At 40.1% G+C, this 24,386-nt stretch overlaps 1 protein-coding gene across 1 annotated transcript; it reads right to left on the bottom strand.

Moving 5' to 3' along the window:
• Positions 1–1,193: 1,193 nt before the first annotated feature.
• On the bottom strand, positions 1,194–3,085 carry LOC121172356 (olfactory receptor 9Q1-like). Its single transcript, XM_041004217.1, has 2 exons — positions 3,075–3,085; positions 1,194–2,118 (listed from the first exon to the last, which is right to left on the bottom strand). The coding sequence occupies exons 1-2, from the start codon at positions 3,083–3,085 to the stop codon at positions 1,194–1,196; spliced, it is 936 nt and encodes a 311-aa protein (XP_040860151.1).
• Positions 3,086–24,386: the final 21,301 nt, after the last annotated feature.

Here is a 24,386-nt window from a genome sequence, read left to right as displayed (position 1 = left end):
GCCAGATTTTGAATCATTCTGTTTGTAAGACATTGCTACTCCCAAAATACTGCTGCCGCAGTCGTTTACATCACTTACATACCTAAGATTTTGTTGTTTTGGTAATCTGAGTGGGGCAGGATGAGAAATCATTTTGAGCTTCAAGAATAAGGATTCAAGAAAAATGCAAAAAAAAAGATGAATATAGTTAGCCTGTTTCCTTCCAATGCCTTGAGTTTGATGGAGACAAAGGCTGAGAAGACTTCATGGGACTCAGTCACAGGTGACCAATTGCAGAGAACAAGAACTCAGTACAGAAGATGATGCCCCTTTGCCCACCTGTTCTGGGAATGTAGCAACACTCTGCCTTGCAGAGGACAGAGGCTTTAAGAACACAGGGCGTTAACACTCAGAATATAGACACTCAGCTGGGATAAGTGAAGAGGAAGAAAGTCTACGTCGTTTTTCCAGTGCGGATAGGTGTTGACATTTCTGTTACCGAGGCTGGTTAATGATCTGTGTGAAGCAGCTGAGGGAACTACCAAGAGATTCTAAAGACTATCTCGAGCACAATCCGCTTTATAAATCAGACCTTGAAACCACCATAACTGGATCATTCTAAGTAAATGCATGGATTTCCAACTAATGATGTAATTCTGAAGGGGTGAAGGGTAAGAATGTTTGTCTGCAAATCACTTTGAAAATGAATCAAAACATAAGAAGATATGATGGGTGGATAAATCAACAAACTGGTTATATATGTATGTCCATGCATGTGTATATAGATGTACATATTTATAATGAAGTAAACACAGCGGAGTATTAGCAAGTGCAGAATCTACATGCTAAATACAGAGCTTACCATGCATTATTTTTGACATTTGTACAAGATAAAGTGCTGCAAAATAAATGACAAAATTGTTCAGCTGGTGTGATCTTTTCTAATCACAGATTGATGAGACGTGTCTCTGAATCACACAGGATTTCCAAATTTTTTTGTCACTGATCTTGAAAGTCACAGCTCTCAAGCCATCCATTTCTCAGGTTGCCTGTTCATTTTCTTCCTTCTTTTTAGAGTTCATAATTCTGGATTCCTTGTTAATACAATGCACCACAAACTATTCATTTAAATATGCAGTGTCATAAAGAACCAGTTTCCTTGAGGTTTTGTGGGAAAAGACCTACAGAGCAAGATTTCTCAAGATATGAAATTCTTAGGACAACTTAGCTCTGCTGAGAACTTTCCATAGAGCCTCCTTCACTTCTTTGTTTCTCAGGCTATAGATGAGGGGATTCAACATGGGAATTACTGTGGTGTAAAACACAGACACCACTCGATCCTTCTCTGAGGACTGGCCGGCGTGGTCCCTCAGGTACATGAAGATGAGAGTGCCAAAGAAGAGAGATACAGCAGTGAGGTGGGAGGCACAGGTGGAGAAGGTCTTGGCCCTACCTCCCGCTGACGGGATCCTCAAAATGGCCACAATAATAAACAGGTAGGACACCAAGATCACCACCATACAAGCAGGGATGACAAAAATGGCAAACACGATAATTATTATTTCCTGAGTGGAGGTGTCCCCACAGGTCAACTTTAAAAGAGGTGGGAGGTCACAGAAGATAAAGTCGATCTCATTGTTTGCACAGAACGTGAGAGTGAAGGCGGAGATGGTCCGCACCAAGGCGCTGAAGAGGCCGGCAGTGTACGCCCCAAACACAAAGCAGAAGCGAGCCTTCTGCGTCATGATGGTGACGTAAAGCAGGGGGTGGCACACGGCCACATAGCGGTCATAGGCCATGATGGCCAGAAGGTAGCAGTCGATGGAACCAAAGAAAGTGAACAGGAAGAACTGAGCAGCACAGCGAGTGTAGGATAAAGCGGCCCCACGCTCCAACAGCACCACCATCATCTGAGGAACAGTAACAGATGAGTAACAGATGTCCATGAAAGACAGATGACTCAGAAGAAAATACATGGGCGTGTGCAGCCGGCGATCCACACGAATCAGAGCAATCATCCCCGAATTCCCCAGTAACGTGATGAGATACATCAACACAAAGAGAAGGAAGAGAGGCAGCGCCCATTCCGGGCAGTCAGTGAATGCAATGAGGAGGAATTCGGTCACCATGGTGAGATTTCTCTGCGGTGAAGCCACTGACTCCTGCGAGATCTAGAAGAAGCATGTTAAAAAGCCGCAGCCAGGATTTACCATTACTTCTACTTTGCTTTTATTGAATATGTACCAAACACAAAACATGTCCAGTGTTTCTGTCAGGCTTCATAGATGACCGACACTAGTTCCTGCCTTCAAAGAAAGTCTTACAGTCACCTTACATGTGTCAAGAAAGCAGGTGCAAGGAAACATTTTTGGGACAGAAGTACATACTCCGCCACCTCTGTTGTTAAGTGGCTAAATGAACTTTGTCAGTCATTGTGAACCAAAAACTCTCCACTCCTCCCAAAGGAGTAGCTGGGATCCTGCCTATCAAGAAACTGTCCATCTCACAGCTCTATTCTTTTTGGTCTGTGACCACAGCTCTGCCTCCTTTTGAACGCTCATCATCTCTTAAAGGAGTGGCACCACTTTCCTTGCCTTCAGATTTGCTTCTTGCTCGGTGCTGTGGCCATAATAATGTTCATAAAGCTGTGACTTAACTACATCTCAACTGTCTGTTAAGGTGCCTCCTCATGGATAGGGCACTATTTAGACTCTTCACCATGTTGGCAGGGAACTCTGTAGCATCTCTGTTTGCTTCCTTACGTTTCACATCCTCACTTGCATGAACATGCCTCACTGTGCCACACTGTTCGTCAGTCACACTGAGTAATTGTTGCCAGATCCTCTTTTGTGCAATGCTTTCTGCATAGATTATCTTCCCCTTCCCACCTTTGAGATAATTCCCAACTCCCACCCTACTTTCAGACCTCAAGTAAAACTGTGCCTTAAATCTCTTCCTATTTTAAGATGTATTTGTTTGAAAGAGATACAAAGAAGGACAGGTGAAGATCTCCTATCCATGGCTTCATTCCCCAAATGGTCTCAGGAGCCAGGAGCTTCATCCAGGTCTCCTATGTAGGTGGTAGGGGCCAAAACACTTGGGCCATGTTCCACTGTTTTTCTCAGGCCATTAACATGGAGGTGGATGCAAATGGAAGTAGCCAGAACACAAACTAATAGGATGCTAAAGTTTCAGGCAATGGCTTTACCCACTATAGCATGCCAGCCCAAAGAAGTTTCTCTTGAGTCTGACTTATCATTTCTATATTCCCCTAGAATTCCACATGATAAATGCTCCATGGGTTTTTATGGAATAAAATTGTCAAATGGGATGTGAAGCATCTTGTAAAAGCAAAGCCATTGTACATATTTCTGAGTGGTCACTTTTGTTTTTGTGGAACAGAAATGGTTAAAACAGAATTGATTAAAGTCTAAGAAATTACCAAATTTAATGAGCCATGCTGGGGTTTTAACCTTGACCTAGCATTGTGCGTCACAGAAAACTGAAAGCCTCTCCATTTAGCAAAATTAGATTTTGCAAGAGCTGCTACTGTCATAAATAATTGAAACCATATAGTTAGATATTACTCTACTTGATTTGGAAATCAGCCCATTTACTCCTTATGGCTACTTTGTGGTGTAAGAATTGTTCTTATCCTAATCCTCTGAATGAGAAGACTCAAAAAGTTAGAGTCACCCATGAAAAATGGCTCACCTAATTGATGATGGCATTGTCACTGAGAACAAAACACAGAAGCACAGTTTACCTGGGAAGGGATTTCACATACATCACACGGCTATTCCAACAGCCCTTACTCAGAAGTGTACAACATTAAAGAAACAAACATAATCACCAGACTATCAGTCTGGTAGTCTATTAATACCTAAAAGCTAAAGGAGGCTTTTGAGCTAATGGATAGAATGTCCTTTGGCAGAGTTGCAGCATGGCATAGAGAGGATATTTGATCATCTTTAAGACATAAGACTTTGGCAGCTAGTGTTGGACAGACCAATCGGTGAATTGATAAAGGAAATTTGATCTGCAGATCTGAATTGAGCACGAACCAAAAAAATTCTTTTTAAAAAAAAAGGTTTTCTCACTTTAATTTCACCTCCCTTTTGCCTGACTGGTCTCTCTGCATGTCTAATAATTTTCCTTAGTCACTAAAAGATCATTTTTCTCCCACTGCTTTGAGAAGCACCTTAAGAGTGTAGGAGAAGGGTGCAGTAAATGACTAAACAGACTAGCCCTCTGCCTTGCAGTACTGGCATCCCATATGGGCACCAGTTTGTGTCCCAGCTGCTCCAATTTCAATCCAGCTCTCTGCTGATGGCCTGGGAAAGAAGTGGAAGATGGTCCAAGTCCTTGGGACCTTGTGCCAATGTGGGAGATTCAGAAGAGATTCCGGCTCCTGGCCTCTGACTTCTGACTTCATATTCGCTCAGCTTCAGTTATTGCAGCCATTTGAGGAGTGAACCAGTGGATGGAAGATCTCACTTTCTGTTTCTCCTTCTCTCTGTGAATCTGCCTTTCAAATAAATAAATAAATATCTTTTTAAAATGTTAAAAGCCACCAAAAATAGTATAGGGGGAAAGCCCTATGCTCCAATCTGGATATCTTGTTGCCTTCCCATGCCTGCTTAGTCATGATGCCAAGTAATTTCATGAAAACTTCTATGTCCTTTTTCCCCCTCCCACATTACACACATGCATACATACACAGAGTGAATGCCTTAGCTGCCTAGAAGTCAGGTCCGTTACCATACGATTTTCAAAAACCTTACAGTCAGCTCTGTTAAGGACTCATTTCACTTACTCTTTCTGTTTCCATGTCTGCTCCAGCTAGTTAGGATGCATTATTCACCCTGGTCCTTGTTCATTTCCAGCTGAAAAAAAACAAGAAGATAAATATTTGAGAAAAGTCTCTTCCTATTGGTTTCTATATCCAGTACAAGTCTCTTTGGAGCAAGCACTAATAACCGTGAGGAAAGTTCAGCCCCTGAGGTGTCCTCCAGTAAGCAGCTAATGCGGCCTCTGAGGAAAATCAATTGCTCACGTGATTTCCTAACAAAACCCTAACTCAGAGGGAAGGGATTCAAAATGTGTGGTCCACAGAGAGTCAAACTTTCTTTTCTTCAATCACATCAGCATCAGAAGCCATACCCTGGCAGACATCAAGTTTTGATCTGCATTATCCAGAGGGCCACTTGGAAACACTACTCAGAAACTGCAGCAAGAATCAAGTCTTCTGCTTGCCCTCTCTTGTGATTCAAATGTTTCATTAAATCTTTCCTGTTTGTCTCCAGACACAAATTAATGCAGAGGCAAAACCAATGTCTGGGAGGTGGCCCAGGAGGAACTGGCAAGCTATTTTCCTTGGCATGGCCTGTACTGAGGCTCTGCTTCCTTGGCACAAAGTCTTCATCTCAGAGGCATTTTGTTAAGTCACAAGATGTCTCAACTCAAAAACAGAAATAAGGGCAATGAAAAAGGAACAGAGTAACCATTCTTTTTGACGATTATGAGAATCGACAAAATACAGGACCACACAGTTCAATGATTCATCACCATGATAAAACTTTTCAAGGAAGAGTACAAGATTCAACAGAATAAAAGGATAAAAGAAACTCAACTGTTTCTATATGGAATATTCAGCCTAGTGAGCGAGATAATCATCCATAACACAACAAGTGCTCACCTCTTCAACAAAGTGTAGGTAAAATTACTGACGAGAGGGGTAGATGGTGAGCAGCTGCCTATAGATGGACTTTGACAGTCCCTTTGGACAGAGTTCAAAGTGGGAGAATCATAGGCTGAAGTCAGGAAGGGAATCAGCATGACCCCAACACACAGGAGCAGGAGTGCTCAGGGACAGTTAGTGGCAATTGAATGGCAGTACAGAATGGCATCAGGCAAGCCATAGCTAGGACTAAAATGAGAAGATAAAGGTGTTAGTTTAAGTGCATAAGCTAAACTGTCACTAAAAACCTCGGTAAACAATATAAATACTATTTTATTTTTTATTTATATAAAGGGCAGACATTTCACTCATTTCAACCTTTGCCTTCCTCTCTCCCTAACTCCCACCTTCCTTCCTCCTTCTTTTCTTATTTTTCTTTTACTTTTAACAATTACATACTTCCAATACACTTTATAGTCACAAAATGAACCCTCCACTAAATAAAAAAAAAAAATCAACAAGTAGTACATAGAGAAACCACTGTTTACACTGTTTGTACTCTGTATTAAAAAAATAATAATAATAAGTGAAACAATGATATCCGTCTTATTTCCCTAAGCCAGATGGTTTCAAGTGGCATCCTTTGTTGTGAAAGACAGGATTTCATTCCTTTTTATGACTGAGTAGTATTACATCATATATTATATCATAATTTCTTTATCCAGTCATCAGATAAAGCACATCTAAGTCAATTCCTTATGCTAGCTATTGTGAGTTAAGCTGCTGTAGCTCCTCTATCAAAGGTAGAATTTCTTCTTGTCAAGGGCCATGGATCCCTGCATCCAAATGGGAGATCTGGAAGAAGCTCCTGGCTCCCAGTTTCAGACCAGCCCACCTCTGGCCTTTGTGGTCATTTGGAAATGAATCAGCAGATGAAAGATCTCTCTCTCTCTCTCTCTCTCTCTCTCTTTCTCTCTTGTTTTCAAGCAAAATAAACTCAAGGATATATAAACCCTAAATCAAAATAGTTCCTATTTTCTCAGTCAACAATATTATTTAGCAACCTGTAGTTAACCAGGAAAAAAAAAAAAAAGCGATTATTAGGTTTAGCATAAGAGCACAGGTTCTAGAACCAGTTGGCCTGGATGTGAATTCTAGCTTTGCAATCTTGAAAAAGAGGCCAATTTCTCTCTATATTTCAACTGTTAATCTACAAGTTGGGAATCATAGCACCAAACTCAGTATGTTACGGAGAAAATTCAAAGAAAGAAAGAAACAAGAGGTTGGCATCGTCATGCAGTGGGTTCAGCCACTGTGTTCTCTGTGACACTGACATCCAATATTGGACTTCCAGTTCTGATTGCTCATTTTCTGACCTAGCTTTCTGCTAATGCACTTGGGAAGAAAGAAATAGGGTAATGGTCCAATTACTTGTCCCCCTGCCAGCCATGTGGGCCACCAGAAGAGGGTTCCAGGCTTCTGGCTTCAATCTGGACAATCATTGAGGAACGAACCAACAGATGAAAGGTCTCTTTCCCTCTGTCTCTCCCTCTCTCTTTGTCACTCTGCCTTCCATGTACAAGAAACTCCGATCATCACTAATAAGAAAGGTGCCTCCTGGAAAACCTACTGACAGGTCTAAATGCCATTTATTCGATGCAATTATAAAGCTAATACCAACCAATTCTTTAAATAACAATACAGCCTTCTACCTGTATATTCATTAATTTAGAATCCCCTGATAATTGTGATAATGTGTTTAAGTGCCCGTTTATGTCAAACACCATGCCAGGCATGTCAGATTTAACTATTCACTATAAAACTTTAAGATAAATATAATAGGACAGTAGGAGGAAATGTTCTCCTATACAATGACTGTTGTTTTGGATGGGAGTCTTCATAAATTCTCTCTGTAGCTGTGTCTTCATCCTTTTCTAATCACATTTTGTTTTCTGTTTCAAGTTTAATGACACTACTGATGTAACCCTCCCATGTTGTTGATGTTGTATATTTTATATTCAAATATCTATTAATATTCCTGTCCAGTAACATATAAAATTCATTTGCTGACATTCAATCTCTGTATGACATTGCATTTCCTGTAACTAGGTTTAATGGGAAACTCCTTGTAGTAAAATTCTCTGTCTCTGGGTCCCTGGTTTCATGCCTAGTATGCTGTGAACACTTGCAAATGACAAGAGCCCAGATGGTTAGGCCAACAAATTAGTTTGTTTATGAACATCTTGCCGAGCTGTGAAGATAATTAGAACAATTCAGCTTCGTTAAGAGATTTCCTCATGGCCGCCTTCACTCCCTTGCTCCTATAAAATGGGAAAGTTCACCCTGAAGATCACGACTATGCGGAAAACAGACTTTACCTGCACCGAGGACTTGGCTAAGTCATCATACACAGATTAAAGTTAGTATCCTAAAGATCAACTACACTGCAATTACATGGGAGGCAAAGGTAGAAGAGCTCTGCCTAAAGACATGGTTTGTATGTATTCAGATGGCCTTCTTTATGAACAGATGAGGAAACAGGGACATGGGGAGTCTGGCTAGAATTGTGCTGAGAATAAACAGGGAAATCAGCAGCTGCTAGAGAAAGGTAGCTGCAGGACCAGCACTGTGGCATAACAGGCAAAACTACTGCCTGCAACGCTAGCATCCCCTAGGGACACCAGTTCAAGTCCTGGCTGCTCCATTTCTTATCTAGCTCCATGCTAATGCACCAAGGAAAAGCAGCCTGAGATGGCTGAGTGTTTGGGCCCCTGTACCCACGTAGGAGACCAAAAAGAAATTTCTAGCTGATGGTTTGCGAGCAGTCCAGCTCCAGCCATTGCAGCCATTTGAGGAGTGAACCAGCAGATAGAAAACCAATATATCTGTCTCCATCTCTCTCTGTAGTTCTGCCTTTCAAATAAATAAAAGTAAATTTTAAGGGGCCCAGAATGATGGCCTAGTAGCTAAGTCCTCGCCTTGCATGCCCAGAATCCCATATGGACACTGGTTCATGTCCCAACTGCTCCACTTTCCATTCAGCTCCTTGCTTGTAGTCTGGGAAAGCAATGAGGATGACCCAAAGCCTTGAGACTTGGCACCTGCTCGGGAGACCTGGAGGAAGCTCTTGGCTTCAGATGAGCTCAATTCCAGCCATTGAGGCCACTTAGGAAGCAAACCATTGAATACAGATATTTTTCTTTGTCTCTTTTTCTCTGTAAATTTGCCTTTCCAATAAAAATAAACCTTTTAGTAAACAAATAAATAATTTTTTTAAAAAGAAAGTTACCTCCCAGGTGAGCTTCAGTGTCATGAGGGCTCACAGAAAATAAAATTATCAATAAGAACTCACTCCAAACATAAGTTCAAAGGTGAAATGTACAGACAGAATCATGTTGTTAAACCCTCTAAGCTGTGTAGTCACTACCTTCAAGACGTCTTGAGAGTCAAGATAGTGGCATACATCAGGGATTTGCAATGTCACAGAAGAGTCAAGTCAATGTGTAAGTGGCATTTCTAAAGATGATGCCATAATTTAGGCCATTTTCAGAATGCTAGGTTCTGCCTTATCACCACCCAGAGACATCTGTTTTCCACAGTCTCTGTTCCTGAGAGCCTTGATTTACCTCCATGACTTAAGAAGTAGTGACTGTTGTCCTACACCTTCTGTTTAGGAGTGTGTCTGACACGTCATGGAACAGAACCAGTTGACCTTCTAAACGGGTTGTAAAACTTACTTTATTTATCTAAAGTGAATATAGATTTCACTGATTTCTTAATGGATATCTTAACATATTTAATATTCATCCTCACAAAAAAGCTTTTAGTTGTAAATATTGAAAAGGCAAATGTGAAGAACATCCCAGTAAAATAACAACAGAAGACTAAATCGAACAATGGACAACCCATTGCTAAAAATGACAGGACCAAATTACCACGAGTGCATTTTAACACTGAATGTAAATGGCTTAAACTCATCAATCAAATGTCATAGATTAGTAGAAGGGATGAAAAATAACAAAACCCATCTGTTTCCTACAGGAGACATATCTCACCAAAAAAGATCAGTAGAAATTACATCTCACAGATTTTGATATTATTGTTTTTAGTTTCATTTTTTCAAAGCAATTTTTCTCATTGAATTCTTCACTGACTCATAGATTATTATTTTCTTTAAGATTCTTAATTTTCTTTTTCATTTCTTTAGTGACACATCAGTCATTCAGTAACAAGTTATTTAACTTCATGGCATTTTAATTTCTTTTTTTCTTCCTATTGTTGATTTTGTTTTGTGGCTTTTCACTTAAGTGGATGTATAGTAACTGTGTAATGGAGACTATCATATCCAGATGTGAGGATACAATACAGTATACATTGGTACTTCCAGATCAAAGATGGACCCCCAATGAAACTGTTAAATATATCTTGACAATAAGATGCTGTATTCTCTGCCATTGTCCATACCTGCAAGGATGGACTTATGATTGTTTATGAATGACTGTATTATTGTGATAATATAGGTGAAATCAGTGGGGGGGGAGAGTATTTGGGGAGGAGCTAAGGGAAATCCCAGAGCTTATGGCACTGTATCATAAAATAACAATAATTTTTAAAGGAGAAAAAAAAGAAAAAAGCTTTCCTTGGAATTATTCAACATGGATCATTTAACATGAGAAAAGTAACTGCAGAAGAGAAAAATAAAAAAAAATTTGCAACGTGAGCAGAAAATTCATAACATACCGAAGAGTTATTTTCTTATTCAAAATGAAAGAATGTGATCAGTAGGCAGGAGAGTACAAAATCTGACAGCATCCCTCACTTAGATCGCAGAGGTAAGAAAAGACCATTACTCCAACGCCAGTCAACCCTAGATGAGTCCTCGAGGAGTCATTAAACTTCATAAGAAGCTTCTTCAAGAGGAGATCCTCATGCTTCATTTTCCAAGGTAATGGAAAGACTGTTTGGAATTTTTTGCACTCAACATGGGGCAGAACAGCCTATGCACAATGACTGGCAAAGGTGTCAGGGCGGAAGGATCAAGACAATGTCACAGAATCCTGACACCTTGAAATCAAAGTTGCTCAGAAAATCAGAAGGTCCCTCTGGCCACACAAAGAGAACATCTCTTGGGAGAGAATCGTGGCTTCTACGGACAGCAGAAGTCAACAGGTGTGCATGGTAATAGAAACCAGAAAAGATGAGCTACATCTACCTAGGGGGTAGTGAAGAGAAAATCAGCTGCACTAAATGTCATGATTCCAATTTTTTAAAAATTAAGAAGATGGTAATGATCAATAACAGAAATGTTTAAAGGTGTAACGAAGCCGGATATAATAGACAAATGCATTACCAACCCAAGGAAAAAAAGGACATAAACAAATAAATGTCACTAGGACTGAGAAATGTAAAAAGCAGCTTTATAGGGGGAAACCTTAAGTTATGGGAAAGAACACCTCACACTGTCTGCCTCCTGGAAATGCAATAGAACATGGCCCAACAGCTTGGGCATCTGCAACCTACAGGGAAGACTAGGATGAAATTCTTGGCTCCTGGCCTCAGCCTGGCTCAGCCCCAGCCGTGGTGGCCATGTGGAAAGAGCATCAAAGTGCTTAATAGCTGTATGTGGCTTTGTTGTCATATTTGGAAAGCAAAATTTTAGATATTCACAGTTGTGATTTTTTAATGTTTTCTTGCATATCAAAATTACACTAAGTATTTTATTAGATTGTTAATCTGATAACACAATTTTATTATATTGCTAAATTGACAATTCTTCAGTTGGTACCCTAGTTTTCCTCCACTGGTAATATTTACTGCTTCCATTTAAACAATTGACAATTTTTCTAGCTTTTATGTTGGTTGAGACCTGCAGAAAGCTGTTTCATAGTCACTGGGAGGAGAGGCTACTTAACGCTCTGTGTGATGGTAATGGAAGTGTCATTAGGATTTCATTGTCCGGTGTGAGTTCCTGAGAATACCCATCCTTATCAGCATGAAGAAGTTTATGCCTGCCTCTAATTTTTAATCTTACTATTGTTGTCCATGCTTCAAGATAAAGATAACTATTCAATTTTATTATTTTTGGAATATCTTGCCATGAGCATATGATTTGAGAAAGGGAGAAGAAGGGAAGAAGGGAATATTATATTCTTAGAATTATATCTTTAAGCTATACTGAATGTATTAAATACTAAAAAATAAACACATTAAGATGTTATCTCAACAGTTAAGAAGGAAGGAAAGAAGGGTGAAAGAGGGTGCGAGAAAAGGAAAGAAAGAAAAAAAGAAAAGAGAACGTAAAAGAAAAATGAAAGAAAGAGGAAGGGAGAGTATCATATTCTTAGAATTGTATCTATGAACTATATGGAATCTGTTTGTGTTAGTATTCCATTACTATGAGAATTTATGAGAGTTATATAGTAGTACATATTATTTGATGTTCTTTTGGATCTATTGTACTAATAAATTTCTTTTTAAAAATAAGCCAACAAATCATATTAATGAGTATTCTAATGCTGGACCATCTTTGTGTCCTTGGAATAAGTCACAAATTCATGTTTTCTAGATCAATAGACTCAACCTACTAAGAGTTTCTTAATTTCTCTTTTTATTTATTTTTAATTAATTAAATTTATTTTTAATTAATTTGTTTATTTTATGCTGCATTCTGTAGCTTCTGGGATTTCCCCTCACTCTACCAAGGTTGATTCCAAAGTCTTCGCAACTGAACATTTAACTGATAATTTTTAATGGCTTTATTTTGTATGTGTATATCACATTCACAGTGGATGTTGATGTTGATGTTGTTCAGTCTATTGTGTGCTTAGAGGAATTAACTCTTACTCATAGCTTCCAAATAGCATTACCAAAGGTATCAGAATCCTGCCTTATCAAGATAAATTTCTAACATAAACATTATATTTTAAAGATTTAATGTGAAAGAAGTTAAAAGTTATAATCTCATAAGTTATAGATTAAAATGACAACATCTTACATGTGTTCAATAAAATACTACAAGAAATAATTTCATATAGTTATGACTATAAGAATTTTTGGAATTATACTTGTGGTCCATATTTATGGCTTACACATCTCGACTGAGATTTTTTGAAGAGTTAGACTGGGTTACACAGCAGACAACAGAGTGAAAGAGATTCAGTTCACACCAGTAACAAAAGATGTGATTTCTACTGAGGAATAAACTTAATGAGAAATGGCCTCTTCTGTGTAAAGAACAACATAAAAATCAATTGAAAGACACAACAGAAGACAGGTGTGAGATAAGTGGAGGGAAAATTCAATATTGTAAAATATCACCTCTCAGAAAAGAAAGTCTATTATTTTGAGTCCTAGCAAAATTTCAATGAGTTTTTAGCTTTGCAGGTAGGTTGTACTGTGGTGATTGTATTAAAATACCCAATAAGAAGCCCCCTCAACAGCATGTCTTTGGCAAAGTATTTGTAACTTTATCCTTAGAAGGATGGTGTTGCTCCCAACCTGCACTTAGATCTTTGCTGATTTTAAGGTTTTGTACAGCTGAAAGGATGCTATGCCATTTTTGAGCCTGGACTTCTAGGGACTTTTCACACTGCTGCTTTGTGCATGCGACCTCGGCTGCTGCTAAGTGAACATCTTAGGCTACCTCATAGGAAGGCGAGGCACCACACCATGAAGAGCCCAGTTATTGATAATCAGGCACCTGCTAGATGTGTGAAAATATTTAATCAAACTACGGCTTGATGCACAGTTGAATGGACAGGCATGAGCCTCCAACTCAAACTAAAACCATTATAGACTCACCTTAAAAGTGGAACCATAAAAGCTTATTGTAATAGACTAATGCATTATTATGGCAACAGTTATTGAAGCATTGATAAAAATGACATGTTACAGCCCAGTGCAATGTCTCAATGGCTAGATTCTCACCTTGCAAGTGCCAGGATCTCAAATGGGCAGCAATTCAAATCCCACTGCTCCACTTCCCATCCAGCTCCTAGCTATGGCCTGAGAAAGCAGTAGAGGATGGTCCAAAACCTTGTGACCCTGCACCAAGATGGGATACCTGAAAGAAGATCCTGATATCTGGCTTCAGATTGGTTCAGCTCTGGTCTTTGTGGCCATTTGGGGAGTGAACCAGTGGGTGGGTGAGCTTTCCCTCTGTCTCTCCTCTCTATAAAATCTGATCTGCCTTCCCAATAAAATAAAACAAATAAACTTTTTTAAGTGAAAAGTTAATTCAATTTATCTAGAACACTAGGCATACTTATTCAGCTTCCTGCCTTGCGTGCCCAAAGAGGCAATAGATAACATCTCAAGTACATGAGTCTCTGCCACCAACTGGGAGACCTGGATGGAGTGCCTGACTTCTGACTTCATTTATAAAACATTTACTAAAACTAAATTAAAATGCTTTGGTCCATTTTACACTACTATAATGAAATACCCGAAGCCAGTTCATTTCACAGGAAAAGTGGCTTGCTTAATTCACAGTTCTGGAGGTGCCTGAGCTTTGGTGAAGGCAATGACACCAAAATATGTGAGAGACAAGATTAGTGACTACATGTTACAGAATAAGAGTTGCAGCGCTCACTCTCATTCCAACACTAGCACCACTCTTTAAAAAATATTATTTCTTTAATTTTTGTTGGAAAGGCAGATTACAGATAGGAGAGGCAAAGATTGCCTGTTTTCTGGTTCACTTGCTAATTGGTCGCAATTGGCAGAGCTGAACCAATCCAAAGGTAGGAACTGCTTCCGGATCTCCTATGTGGTTGCAGGGTCCCAAAGTTTGGAGCCATCATCTGCTGCCTTCCCAGACGATAAGCAAGGAGTTGGATCAGAAGTGGAGCAGACAGAACACCAACTGGGGCCCACATGGGATGCCAGTGCTTTCAGGTAGAGGATTAGCCTGTCTACCTTACTCCCGTCTTTCTTTCCAAATTTCATGTAAAATGACTCTTGTGGCCCACCCTGAAAAATTACACAATAGGAGAAACTGTGGAAAATAGGAATCCAGCAAGGATAAATGAATCCACTACCAATTTCACTTTCATTAATCACTTTCACTGATTGATTTCACTTTCATTGATCGTTATGAAGAGCATGAATGCATACTTAATCACAATCCAAGATATTTATTGCAATTCTGTCACTGAAGGAAATTAGAGGGACAGATGGGTAAGTGAGGATCCTTCCAAACAGTATAATACTACGGAGCCTTTAACAAGAAGACATAGCTATGCAATAAAAATAAATAAATAAAAAAGAAGACATAGCTGTAAGTCGTAAGAACACAGTAAAGCAAAATGGCAAATTACAAAAAATTATACGAAATATGATATATTTTCCCTTAAAAAAAGATAAGTAAATGTTTGATGAGCATAGAAAAGTCATCCAAACCTGGGGAGGGGCAATAAAAAACCAATATTCTCTGTTTTACTTTGTATATTTATGTGTTCTTTAATCTTATCACAGCAAAATAGCTTATTTTTATAATAAAAACCCCAACGAACTCTTAAGACTAAGTTTCTAAAAGCATACATCACAGGAACTGACAAAACGCTAACACAAATTTGAGACTCCTAAGCTGTGCCCTCGACATTTAATCACATCTATTAAAAGAAATAAAAGTAGAACTTAGTTCTAATAATCATTATTATTGACATTTTTACTCCGGGGAGATTTGGTGCTGACCCTTTTGCCTTTTTTCCTCAAAGCTGAAAGAATGCAGAGAGGCAGTGTTTAGATGCAGAGACATCTGGGTCACATATTGTCAATTTTCTGCGTTATTGAGCAAGCGGGAGAATTTCTGTGATCAGTCTCATAACTCCAGAAGCCGTATCACTTTCCAAATGTCAAGTCTTCATATGAAAGAATTTCCCCAATGATGCACTCACTGAAGCGCGTGCAGGGAGGGGTCTTCCGTAAAACAGCTGCTCAAGCGTCAGGAGTCAGACACATGTTTTCATCCTGCCATAGCGCTGACCTGGTAAACAACGCTCTTTCATTGTCTCCCATAGGTCAGTGGGCTGGAAGGCGGGAAGCCACAATAAGCAAGGCTGACACACCCTGCCCTGCAGAAACATTTAAAGTTCACCAGCAATAACATATGTTAACCAAGTGATGAGCGCTTTGAGAATTTCCAACAGAGCAGTGAGGACACCACAGCAGCCAATGACCAGCAAGCTTAGTCTCTTACGGGAATCAGAGAAAAGTTCCATCCTGTCTGTAGACTTCATTAGAGAATGCTGAATTTGGAAAAACTGATCAGCATACAAACTGTTCACAAAAGAGATCAAGGGGCCTGGCGCAATGGCGCAGTGGTTAAGGTCCTCGCCTTGCATGCCCGGGATCCCATATGGGCGCCGGTTCTAATCCCGGCAGCCCTGCTTCCCATCCAGCTCCCTGCCTGTGGCCCGGGAAAGCAGTCGAGGACGGCCCAAAGCTTTGGGACCCTGCACCTGCGCGGGAAGAGGCTCCTGGCTTCGGATCGGCATAGCATCGGCCGTTGTGGTCACTTGGGGAGTGAATCATCGGACGGAAGATCTTCCTCTCTGTCTCTCCTCTCTGTGTATCCGCCTTTCCAATAAAAATAAACTAAATCTTTAGAAAAAAAAAAAAGAGATCATGAATTTATGAAGCCTCAAAGGTCATACTAAAAGACCAGACAGTTTTAAATGGAACTCTTGGTACATTTAAAAAAGATGTGTCTTTTATTCTGTCAAGTATATGTGTCAGGTCAGACATGTTCACAAAATGTATTTGACGTGGAGGACCACAATCACGCATGGAGCATTTATTCCACAAATATTTACTGGGTGCTTACTATCGGCCAGGGACTGTGTGAGCACCAGGGACAGCAGAGAGCCCAGTCCTCGGTGAAGTGAACATTAGGGATGTCAAAGTAAACATGGACAGATGCTGACACCTTACATGGACTGATCAGAAAATACCTCATTGGAAAGTGATGTCTGAGCGAAGATTTGACGACAGCAAGACAGCAAACTCTACAGATATCTGAAGGAAGTGGAGTCTAGCAGGGAGAAGATCAAAGGCAAAGGTTCAAAGGTAAGATCACGCCTGGTTTTCTGTTTGTTTATTTATTTGATTGTTTTTGAGAAATGGAAGGAAATCCATTGTCTATCAGAAGAAAAATTACGTGAAAAACAATTATATAATTCAGTATGACAGGAAAGATTGCCAGAAATTTTTGCAAATTAGTTAAGGTAGACTGTGACGGAGTTGTAATGCTAGACCGCAGAGACAATGTTTGAGTATTCTGAAAGCCCCAAGCAGCAGGTTCAATGTTAAACAGACCCATTGTCCACACGAGGGTCTTCGTTTTGAAGATTTTTTTTTTTTATTTACTGCAAAGTCACAGGTATAGAAAGGGAGGGAGAGACAGAAAGAGATCCTCCTTCTGCTGGTTCACTCCCCACACCTGAGCCAGACCAAAGACTCAAGTCAAGAACTTCATCCAGGTCTCACACATGTGTAGCTTGGGGCCCAAACGTTTCCAACTTTTGTCACTTTTCTCTGCCTGTTACTAGGGAAGTGGATCAGAAGTGAGGCAGCCAGGACTCAAAGCAGTCCACATGTGAGATGTCAGTATCACAAGCGACAGCTTTACCAGGTACACCACAATGCCAGACCCATGTGACACTTTAAAAAAAAAAAAGATTTATTCTATGTTTATTGGAAAGTCAAAAATACAGAGAGGAAGATCTTCCATCCATTGATTCACTCCCCAAGCAGCCACCATAGCCAGAGCTGCACTGGTCCAAAGCCAGGAGCAAGGAGCCTCTTCCAGGTCTCCCATGCGGGTGCAGGCTCCCAAGGTTTTGTACCATCCTCAACTGCTTTCCCAGGCTACAGGCAGGGAGCTGGATGGGAAGCAGGGCCACTGGGATTAGAACCAGTGCTCATATGGGATCCTGGTGTGTGCAAGGTGAGGACTTTAGCTGTTAGGCTACCGTGCTGGGCCCCATTGTGATACTTTTTCAGAAACTGATTTGGCAGCATTGTTCTGAGTGAACCTAGTCATCTTCCTCATGTGGAACCTGCTTCCTCTTTCCTTGAACATTTCCTTTCTCTCCCCAATCAGGGTTTTTTTCTGTCCTTAGCTGTCTGCTCCTCCACAGGATGGAAATGAAGCTCCAGACACCTGCCTCTCCCACCACCGTCCTTGACTGACTATACAATCCTACATAAGCCTCTTACATTCTCGGCTTCCACTCCTACACTTTCTATATCTCTCTTTTTCAAGGATTTATTTTTTTATTTATTTGAAAAACACAGTTATAGAAAGAAAGGATTAGATATCCCATCCACTGGTTCACTCTTCAGATGGCTTCAATGACAAGGGTTGGGCCAGCCAAAAGCTGGGAGCCAGGAGCTTCTTCCAGGTTTCCAACCTGAAAAGCAAAGAGCCAAGCATTTGGGCCATCTTCTGCTGCTTTTCCCAAGCCTTTAGCAGGAAGCTACATCAGAAGTGGAGCAACTGGGATGTGAACTGGCACCCATGTGCGAGGCTGGCATCATAGGTGGCAACTTAATCCATAATGCCACAACACACGCCGTGTTATCTCTCTTGTTTTAATTAACTCCAAAAAGTATGCATAATAAATCTCTGGAAGACAGCAACCTAGAGAGATTGATTTTTAAGATTCTTGTCCTTTATTCCTTCCCACCGGTGTCCACATGCACATTTTCCACTCAGACAAGGACAGAGCGCAGGCATAGCGCTTGACTGGACTTCTGGTTCCAGAAGCAGACACTAGCTGTATGTTCTGCTGTAGCACTATTGTAGCCCATAAATGATGGATCTGGGTCTAGGCAGAGAGGTTATGGCTCATCCTGATGATTCTTACGTGCAAGTGACACTTTTAATGTGAGAATACACGGAAATTTTCTTCCATGCATGCCTTGCTAAATGCCATAAGAATGATGGAGAGTGAGAACAGTCACACTAACATAGGCTGCTCTGGGATATGAAAAGAAGAAAAGAAGCACTACCTTTCCAGGGGTCTGACTGCTGGACATTTTGGGTGGAGCAGTGAAACAATAAATAAATAACAAGGAAGACTCCATGCGCCAAGAGGAAAGACAACAATCACCACTACAGCCAGCTGCCAGATGTGAACCACCACAAGACAGGGAGAAATTCCCTTGCAAGTGCTGCTTGCACTTTTAGCTGAGAGTCACCCACGGACTTTGACTTCAGCATGAGGGGCTGAGTGGAATCTGAGCAACCACCAGGCTTGAGCTGCTTTTCTGTCCTTCCCTCCACCACCCACAAAAAGTGCCACCCTCAGTAGTGAGGAGCTGCACAGAGCACCTCAGAACAGAGTCAGGGCAACGTGTGTGACAAAGGGCAGAGCCCCTGCACCCTGCTCATGTATTCGCTGTTAGCTGGGGGAGGTGGGGGGCACAGAGGGTTGCCTCAGCTTCTGAGGGGCTAAAAACAGAAGCAGCCCGTAAAAGAAAAAAAAAGAATTATAATGTGTAAGATTGAGATAATAATCATTCTATATCCTCCAACCTCAGAACCAAAACAATGCATTCTAAATTTCTTGGTGTCACTGGAATCTCCCTGGTGAGCATAGGGACAAAGCTACCTGCATTCCAGCTTTCTCGACTCATACCTTCCAGAACAAAATCTCCTCTATACCTTGTAGTTGCCCTCAAGGACTGCAACGAGTCCAGATCCACTTATCCTAAGACTAGGGCTGTTAGTATTGGAAGCCACAGCACCAGCTGGGCTTTCCTAGCAGACACTGAGGAAGGGTTCATTGAATCACACACTCTTAGAGCCACAGCAACTGGTGCCATAGGCCACAGCATCACTCAGACTTGCCAGTAGGACAAGGGGTCAGCCATTCTGGTCTCCCTTGACACCAAGAACACTGGCTCCTGGTTATGCCATTTCCCAGGAAGACTAGCACCTAACTCTCCATAAACCAAAGAAATACATCTAAGGAAATCCTTGGCTTTCTCAAAGTCACACTTCTGCCCATACGAATGGCAGTACATTAAGCCACTGTGTCACTTACGGATTATAGAAATTAGGGAATCAAAATACTACTAGCAAGCTAGAACTCATAAACCAGAACCGAATAGAAATGTTGGAAATGTTGAAAATGTTGGAAATGAACATGAAATTTAAAACAACACCACTGAGAGCTTCAGTGGCAGAATACATCATGTAGAAGAATTTTTTACCTCAGTGACAATAATTCTGAAATAACCCAATTAGATAAAAAATTAAGAGATAATTTACATCAGGTGGCCTTCCTCAATTCTTGGGTATTAATGCGGTTGGGTTGCTGGAAGTGACCCACTCCCCTTCTCTTTCTACTTTCCCAAGATACAAAAGAAAAAAGGAGATTGAAGGCAGTTGTCTCATCTGCTTTCCCCCATTCCTCGAACCCTCCCCACCTTAACTGGCGATCCGCATGGGCATGCATCCCTCTCAACTACATAAACATCATCAAAAATAAAATGAATTTATTGCTAAAAATAAAAATAATAATTTAGAAGAATGAAAAAGTCTACTCAAACCTTACAGGAAATTCCAAAGGAAAAACGAGAGACATGTCAACACCAAATTAATTAACAGAGCAGGTGGAATCATGATTGAATTAACAAAACAGCAAGTCTTAATTATTTTTTTTAAGTCTTAATTCTTACCTATCAATACTCTTTGCGTGGATTAAATTCTCCAAGAGAATTGGGTTATCTGACTGGATTTTTTAAAAAGGGATTACAGCTCCTCTATACACAACCTACAAGAAGTCTATTTCTCATGGATACACACACAGACAGAAAGTAAAGAGTTAGAAAAAGATATACCAGACAAATAAAAACCAAAACAAAGCAGGAACAGCTATCCTATTATCATATAAAGTCCAGTTTAAATTAAGAAATTGTAAAAAAAAAAAAAGATATAAAGAAGGATATTACATTTTGATAAAAGGTTCAATCCAGCAAGAGGAATAGCAATCACAAATATATATGCACCCAAGAAAGCCCACCCAATCAATGCAGAAAATACGATTATGCAGAACTAAAGGGAGAGATAGACTCTCATCTAATCATATTGGGTGACTTCACACCACACATTCACCAGTGAACAGATCATCCAAACATAAAATCAAAGATACACTGGCACTGGAGCATGCAAATGGACCCATTAGACAATTCTCCCCACAGTAGAACATGCACTGCTCTCATCAGCATGTGCAACTTCTTCAGGATGGATTCCATATTGGAACACAAATAATTCTCAGAAAATGCACAAAGGTTAAACTCACACTACGTATCTTCTGAAACCATAAAGGAATAAAACCAAAAATCAACAGCAAAAAGAGCAGCAGGAAACTCAGCGAATATTTGGAAGTTAAGCAACATGTTATCGAACAATCAATATGTCATTGAAGAAATTAAAAGGGAAATTAAAATCTTTCTTTAAATAAACAAAAAACACAACATGTAAACATCAGTGGGCTTCAGCAGGCACAACATTAAGGGGAAGTTTATAGCATTAAGAGCTAACATTAAGAAAGAGAAATGTCTTTACAAATGTTAACAATGTGTCTTGAAGATTTTGAAAAACAAGAATAAACTAAATCCCAAATCATCAAGAGGGGGGGAAATAATAAGAATCAGAGCAGAAATAAATAAAATTGAAACTAAGAAGATCAAAGCGATCAACAAAGCAGACTAACCAAAAACTCAAATAAATAAAATTGTAGATTAAAAAACAGACCTTAGAAATCACACACACACAAAAAAAGAAATGACACCAGTGAAATACAAGGGTCTTAGAAAACTAGTCTGAATAGCCATGGCAAAAAAAATCTAAACACTATACCAAATAGTTGTTTGAATTGATAAACCAGATTCGTAGGTTTCAAACTAAACACTCGCAAAAAAAGACAGTTTATAATATTGTTACACTACTAGAATTTTAATGATTTGTGACTACTAGAACATTTACCATATATGAGTGAAATGGTTTATTTCCATCAATTACTGGTTATGGCCATTGTCTGTGTTATCACTATACTAGAATCTTTTTGCTTTTTACTTCTTAAGCTTCTTATTTGATGAAGTATTAACTGTTTTTACAGGAATGTAAATTAAGTTATTTCAAAAACTTTTTTAAAAGGAGAGTGAGCCAGAGAAGGAAGGATGGTGGAGGTGGGGGAGGAAAGAAATATTATGCTGTCATAGTTATAGTCACAAAACACATTGAATCTAACTAAAAAATAAAAATGTAAGTAAAAATTTTAAAGAATGGTTAAGGGACCCTGAATTCCAGGTCTCATTTTTCCCAAGAGGAAATAAGCATTTTCAGGATTTATTTCCTTGGTCAGATTAATGCCGTGACTCATAGGCTATGGCACCTTGTCAGCTGTGACCCCTAAGAGAAAGATGTTTTGTAAATACAGGGCTCTGGCATCTCCACTCAGAAGCACAATAATGGGAACATGCTCATCTACAGAAAAAAATAAAAGAGCATTGTAGCTACTAGTTTGCCTTCCTGACATTCAGGTGCTTCGTCAGATTTCTTCCTTTAATCTTTAACAAAAGAGAAACACTAGTGGGTGGCGGAATAAGCAGGACAAGTACATTGCTGGGAGAAGCAATTGGCGCAGTCTGCAGGTTGGTATGACCTTTGCCAGCTCTCTGAGGCTGAGAAACTGTGGCAGTTATCCTTAGCATCATATGCACAATTTTTTTTATGAATCTCAGAATGTCCACACAAGGATAAAAAAACAAGGTCAGGAGGAAAAGATGGGATCAGGCGGAGGACAGGTGAGAACTGTCTGTGGATAGACTTTGTCATGTTTCAGTTTGGAAGAGGCTCTGGAAGTCCTGGCTGAAATTTACCCACACAAATACACACACACTCAGAGAGAGACAGACAGAAGCATACCAACTTCCTGCCTTGAGAAAATCTATAGGTCATTTCCACACTGGAAGGGCTATTCCCTGTAAATCCCAAAGGAGAGGCAGGCAGCCTGAACCTTGATTCAAAATCAGCACTGCCTGTTCTTCTTGCCCTGACTCAATTTTCTGAAATGACATGTAACATCCTTACTATATTTATTGTGTAGTCCCCCAACCCCTAGGTAAACCCTGGCCTCATTCTCTTTCCACACATCCCTCCTACTACAGAAAAATGCAAAGAAAGAACAAGTCGTAAGCTCTTATATTTACAGAACATCTTTGACTTTTAAGAACAATAAACCATCCATTTTCTTCCCAAGAACAACAGAGATGGTGTGGCTCACCCCACTCTGTAGATACATAGACGTGAGGGGCGGTAATGAATGACCCAAAGACACTCGCCTAACACCCACCCCCAGTCTTGCAGGGATATCATTACAATCTCAGCTGCCATACAGGAAGCACTCTAAATCATGTCTGTCCTAGCGTATTTTTTCAGAAAGCAGATACTGAGTCACCTTCTTGGTATTGTGCGGCACCAGCTGGCACCGCGCAGCTTGTGTTGACCCCTTTGCCCTTCCCGCTCCTTGCAGTGCCAGAAAACAAAATCACCCTCCCCTTAGCACTGCAGCTCTAACCAAAACTCAGAAGAGGCTTTTATCAACTGCTAGAGCACGCCACAGCCAGTGTCACTACCCAAGGCTCCCTCTTACTCCTTGCTCTGAAATGATTTTAACAGCATGTATCCACAAACACTTCTCCAGCACAATGGCAAGCTAGCATCCCAGTCTTAACACCCTGACAACCCATTATTAGAGTGATCTTCTCTGTATCATTACATAAAACACACTCAAATAAAACATAACATTTCTAAAAAATGAATAGTTCTTTGTTCATAGCTGGCAAATTTTTACTTGTCATGACTTTTTGTTATAACAACTGAAAATAATGACTCTTGGCATGTGATTCAGTTACAAAGGGAATTAGAATAACTGTTAGGTTTCCTCAAAGACACCTTGACTCCCCTGTTTCACCAAGATATTAGTGAAAAGGTTCCACATAAGAATAACAAAAGCAAACTACCTGAACACTCACCCATTCCCCTGTACAGGGGTCAGTACCCAGTTGTCACCTGGCACAGCAGGTTGAGGTCTATGCATACAGGTGAGGCCAAGTCTGGGGTGCTCCAAAACTCCACAATTTGATCTCCCTTCCAGCAATTCCATTGCAAGGAACCTTGGCATGGGTGCTGACTGATGGAGAAGTGAGGAGGCTCTTATTGACTGTATGCGTCAGTTTAGACTCTGGTTGAAAGCAACAAAAAACAATTCGAATAAGCATTTGTGAAAGTAAATGAAGTTTATTATAAAGATATGTGTATTCAGAATCTAAGCTGGAATTATTACTAGTGGGCTAAAGAAGAACAGGAAATCCCGTGAGAACTACAGCTGTGATTTCTATGCATCTAGCTATCCCTTTTAATACCTGTGGGTATTCACGTCCCTCATATAAAACGGTGTGGTGTTTGTGTGTAACCAATGTGTATCTCCTCACAGACTTCAAATCATCTCTAGATTGCTTACAATCCCTACTATCTAAATGTGTTATTGTTTAGAGAATAATGACAAAAGTCCTGTACGTATTCATACAGATGTGGGATTTTTTAAATTATGTTTTGAATTTGAATTAGCTGCATTCGGATCCCTCAAATATACAGTCAATTGTGTCTGTGTCTGCACAACTACCCCCTCATTCTGTATGTGGTCTGTCTCTC

This window comes from Ochotona curzoniae, unplaced genomic scaffold (assembly GCF_017591425.1).
Source record: "Ochotona curzoniae isolate NIBS_2020 unplaced genomic scaffold, NIBS_Ocur_1.0 scaffold_3171, whole genome shotgun sequence".
Classification (NCBI taxonomy): domain Eukaryota; kingdom Metazoa; phylum Chordata; class Mammalia; order Lagomorpha; family Ochotonidae; genus Ochotona; species Ochotona curzoniae.
The sequence above is the reverse complement of the archived record's forward strand: the minus strand, read 5'-3'. Positions and strand labels throughout refer to the sequence as shown.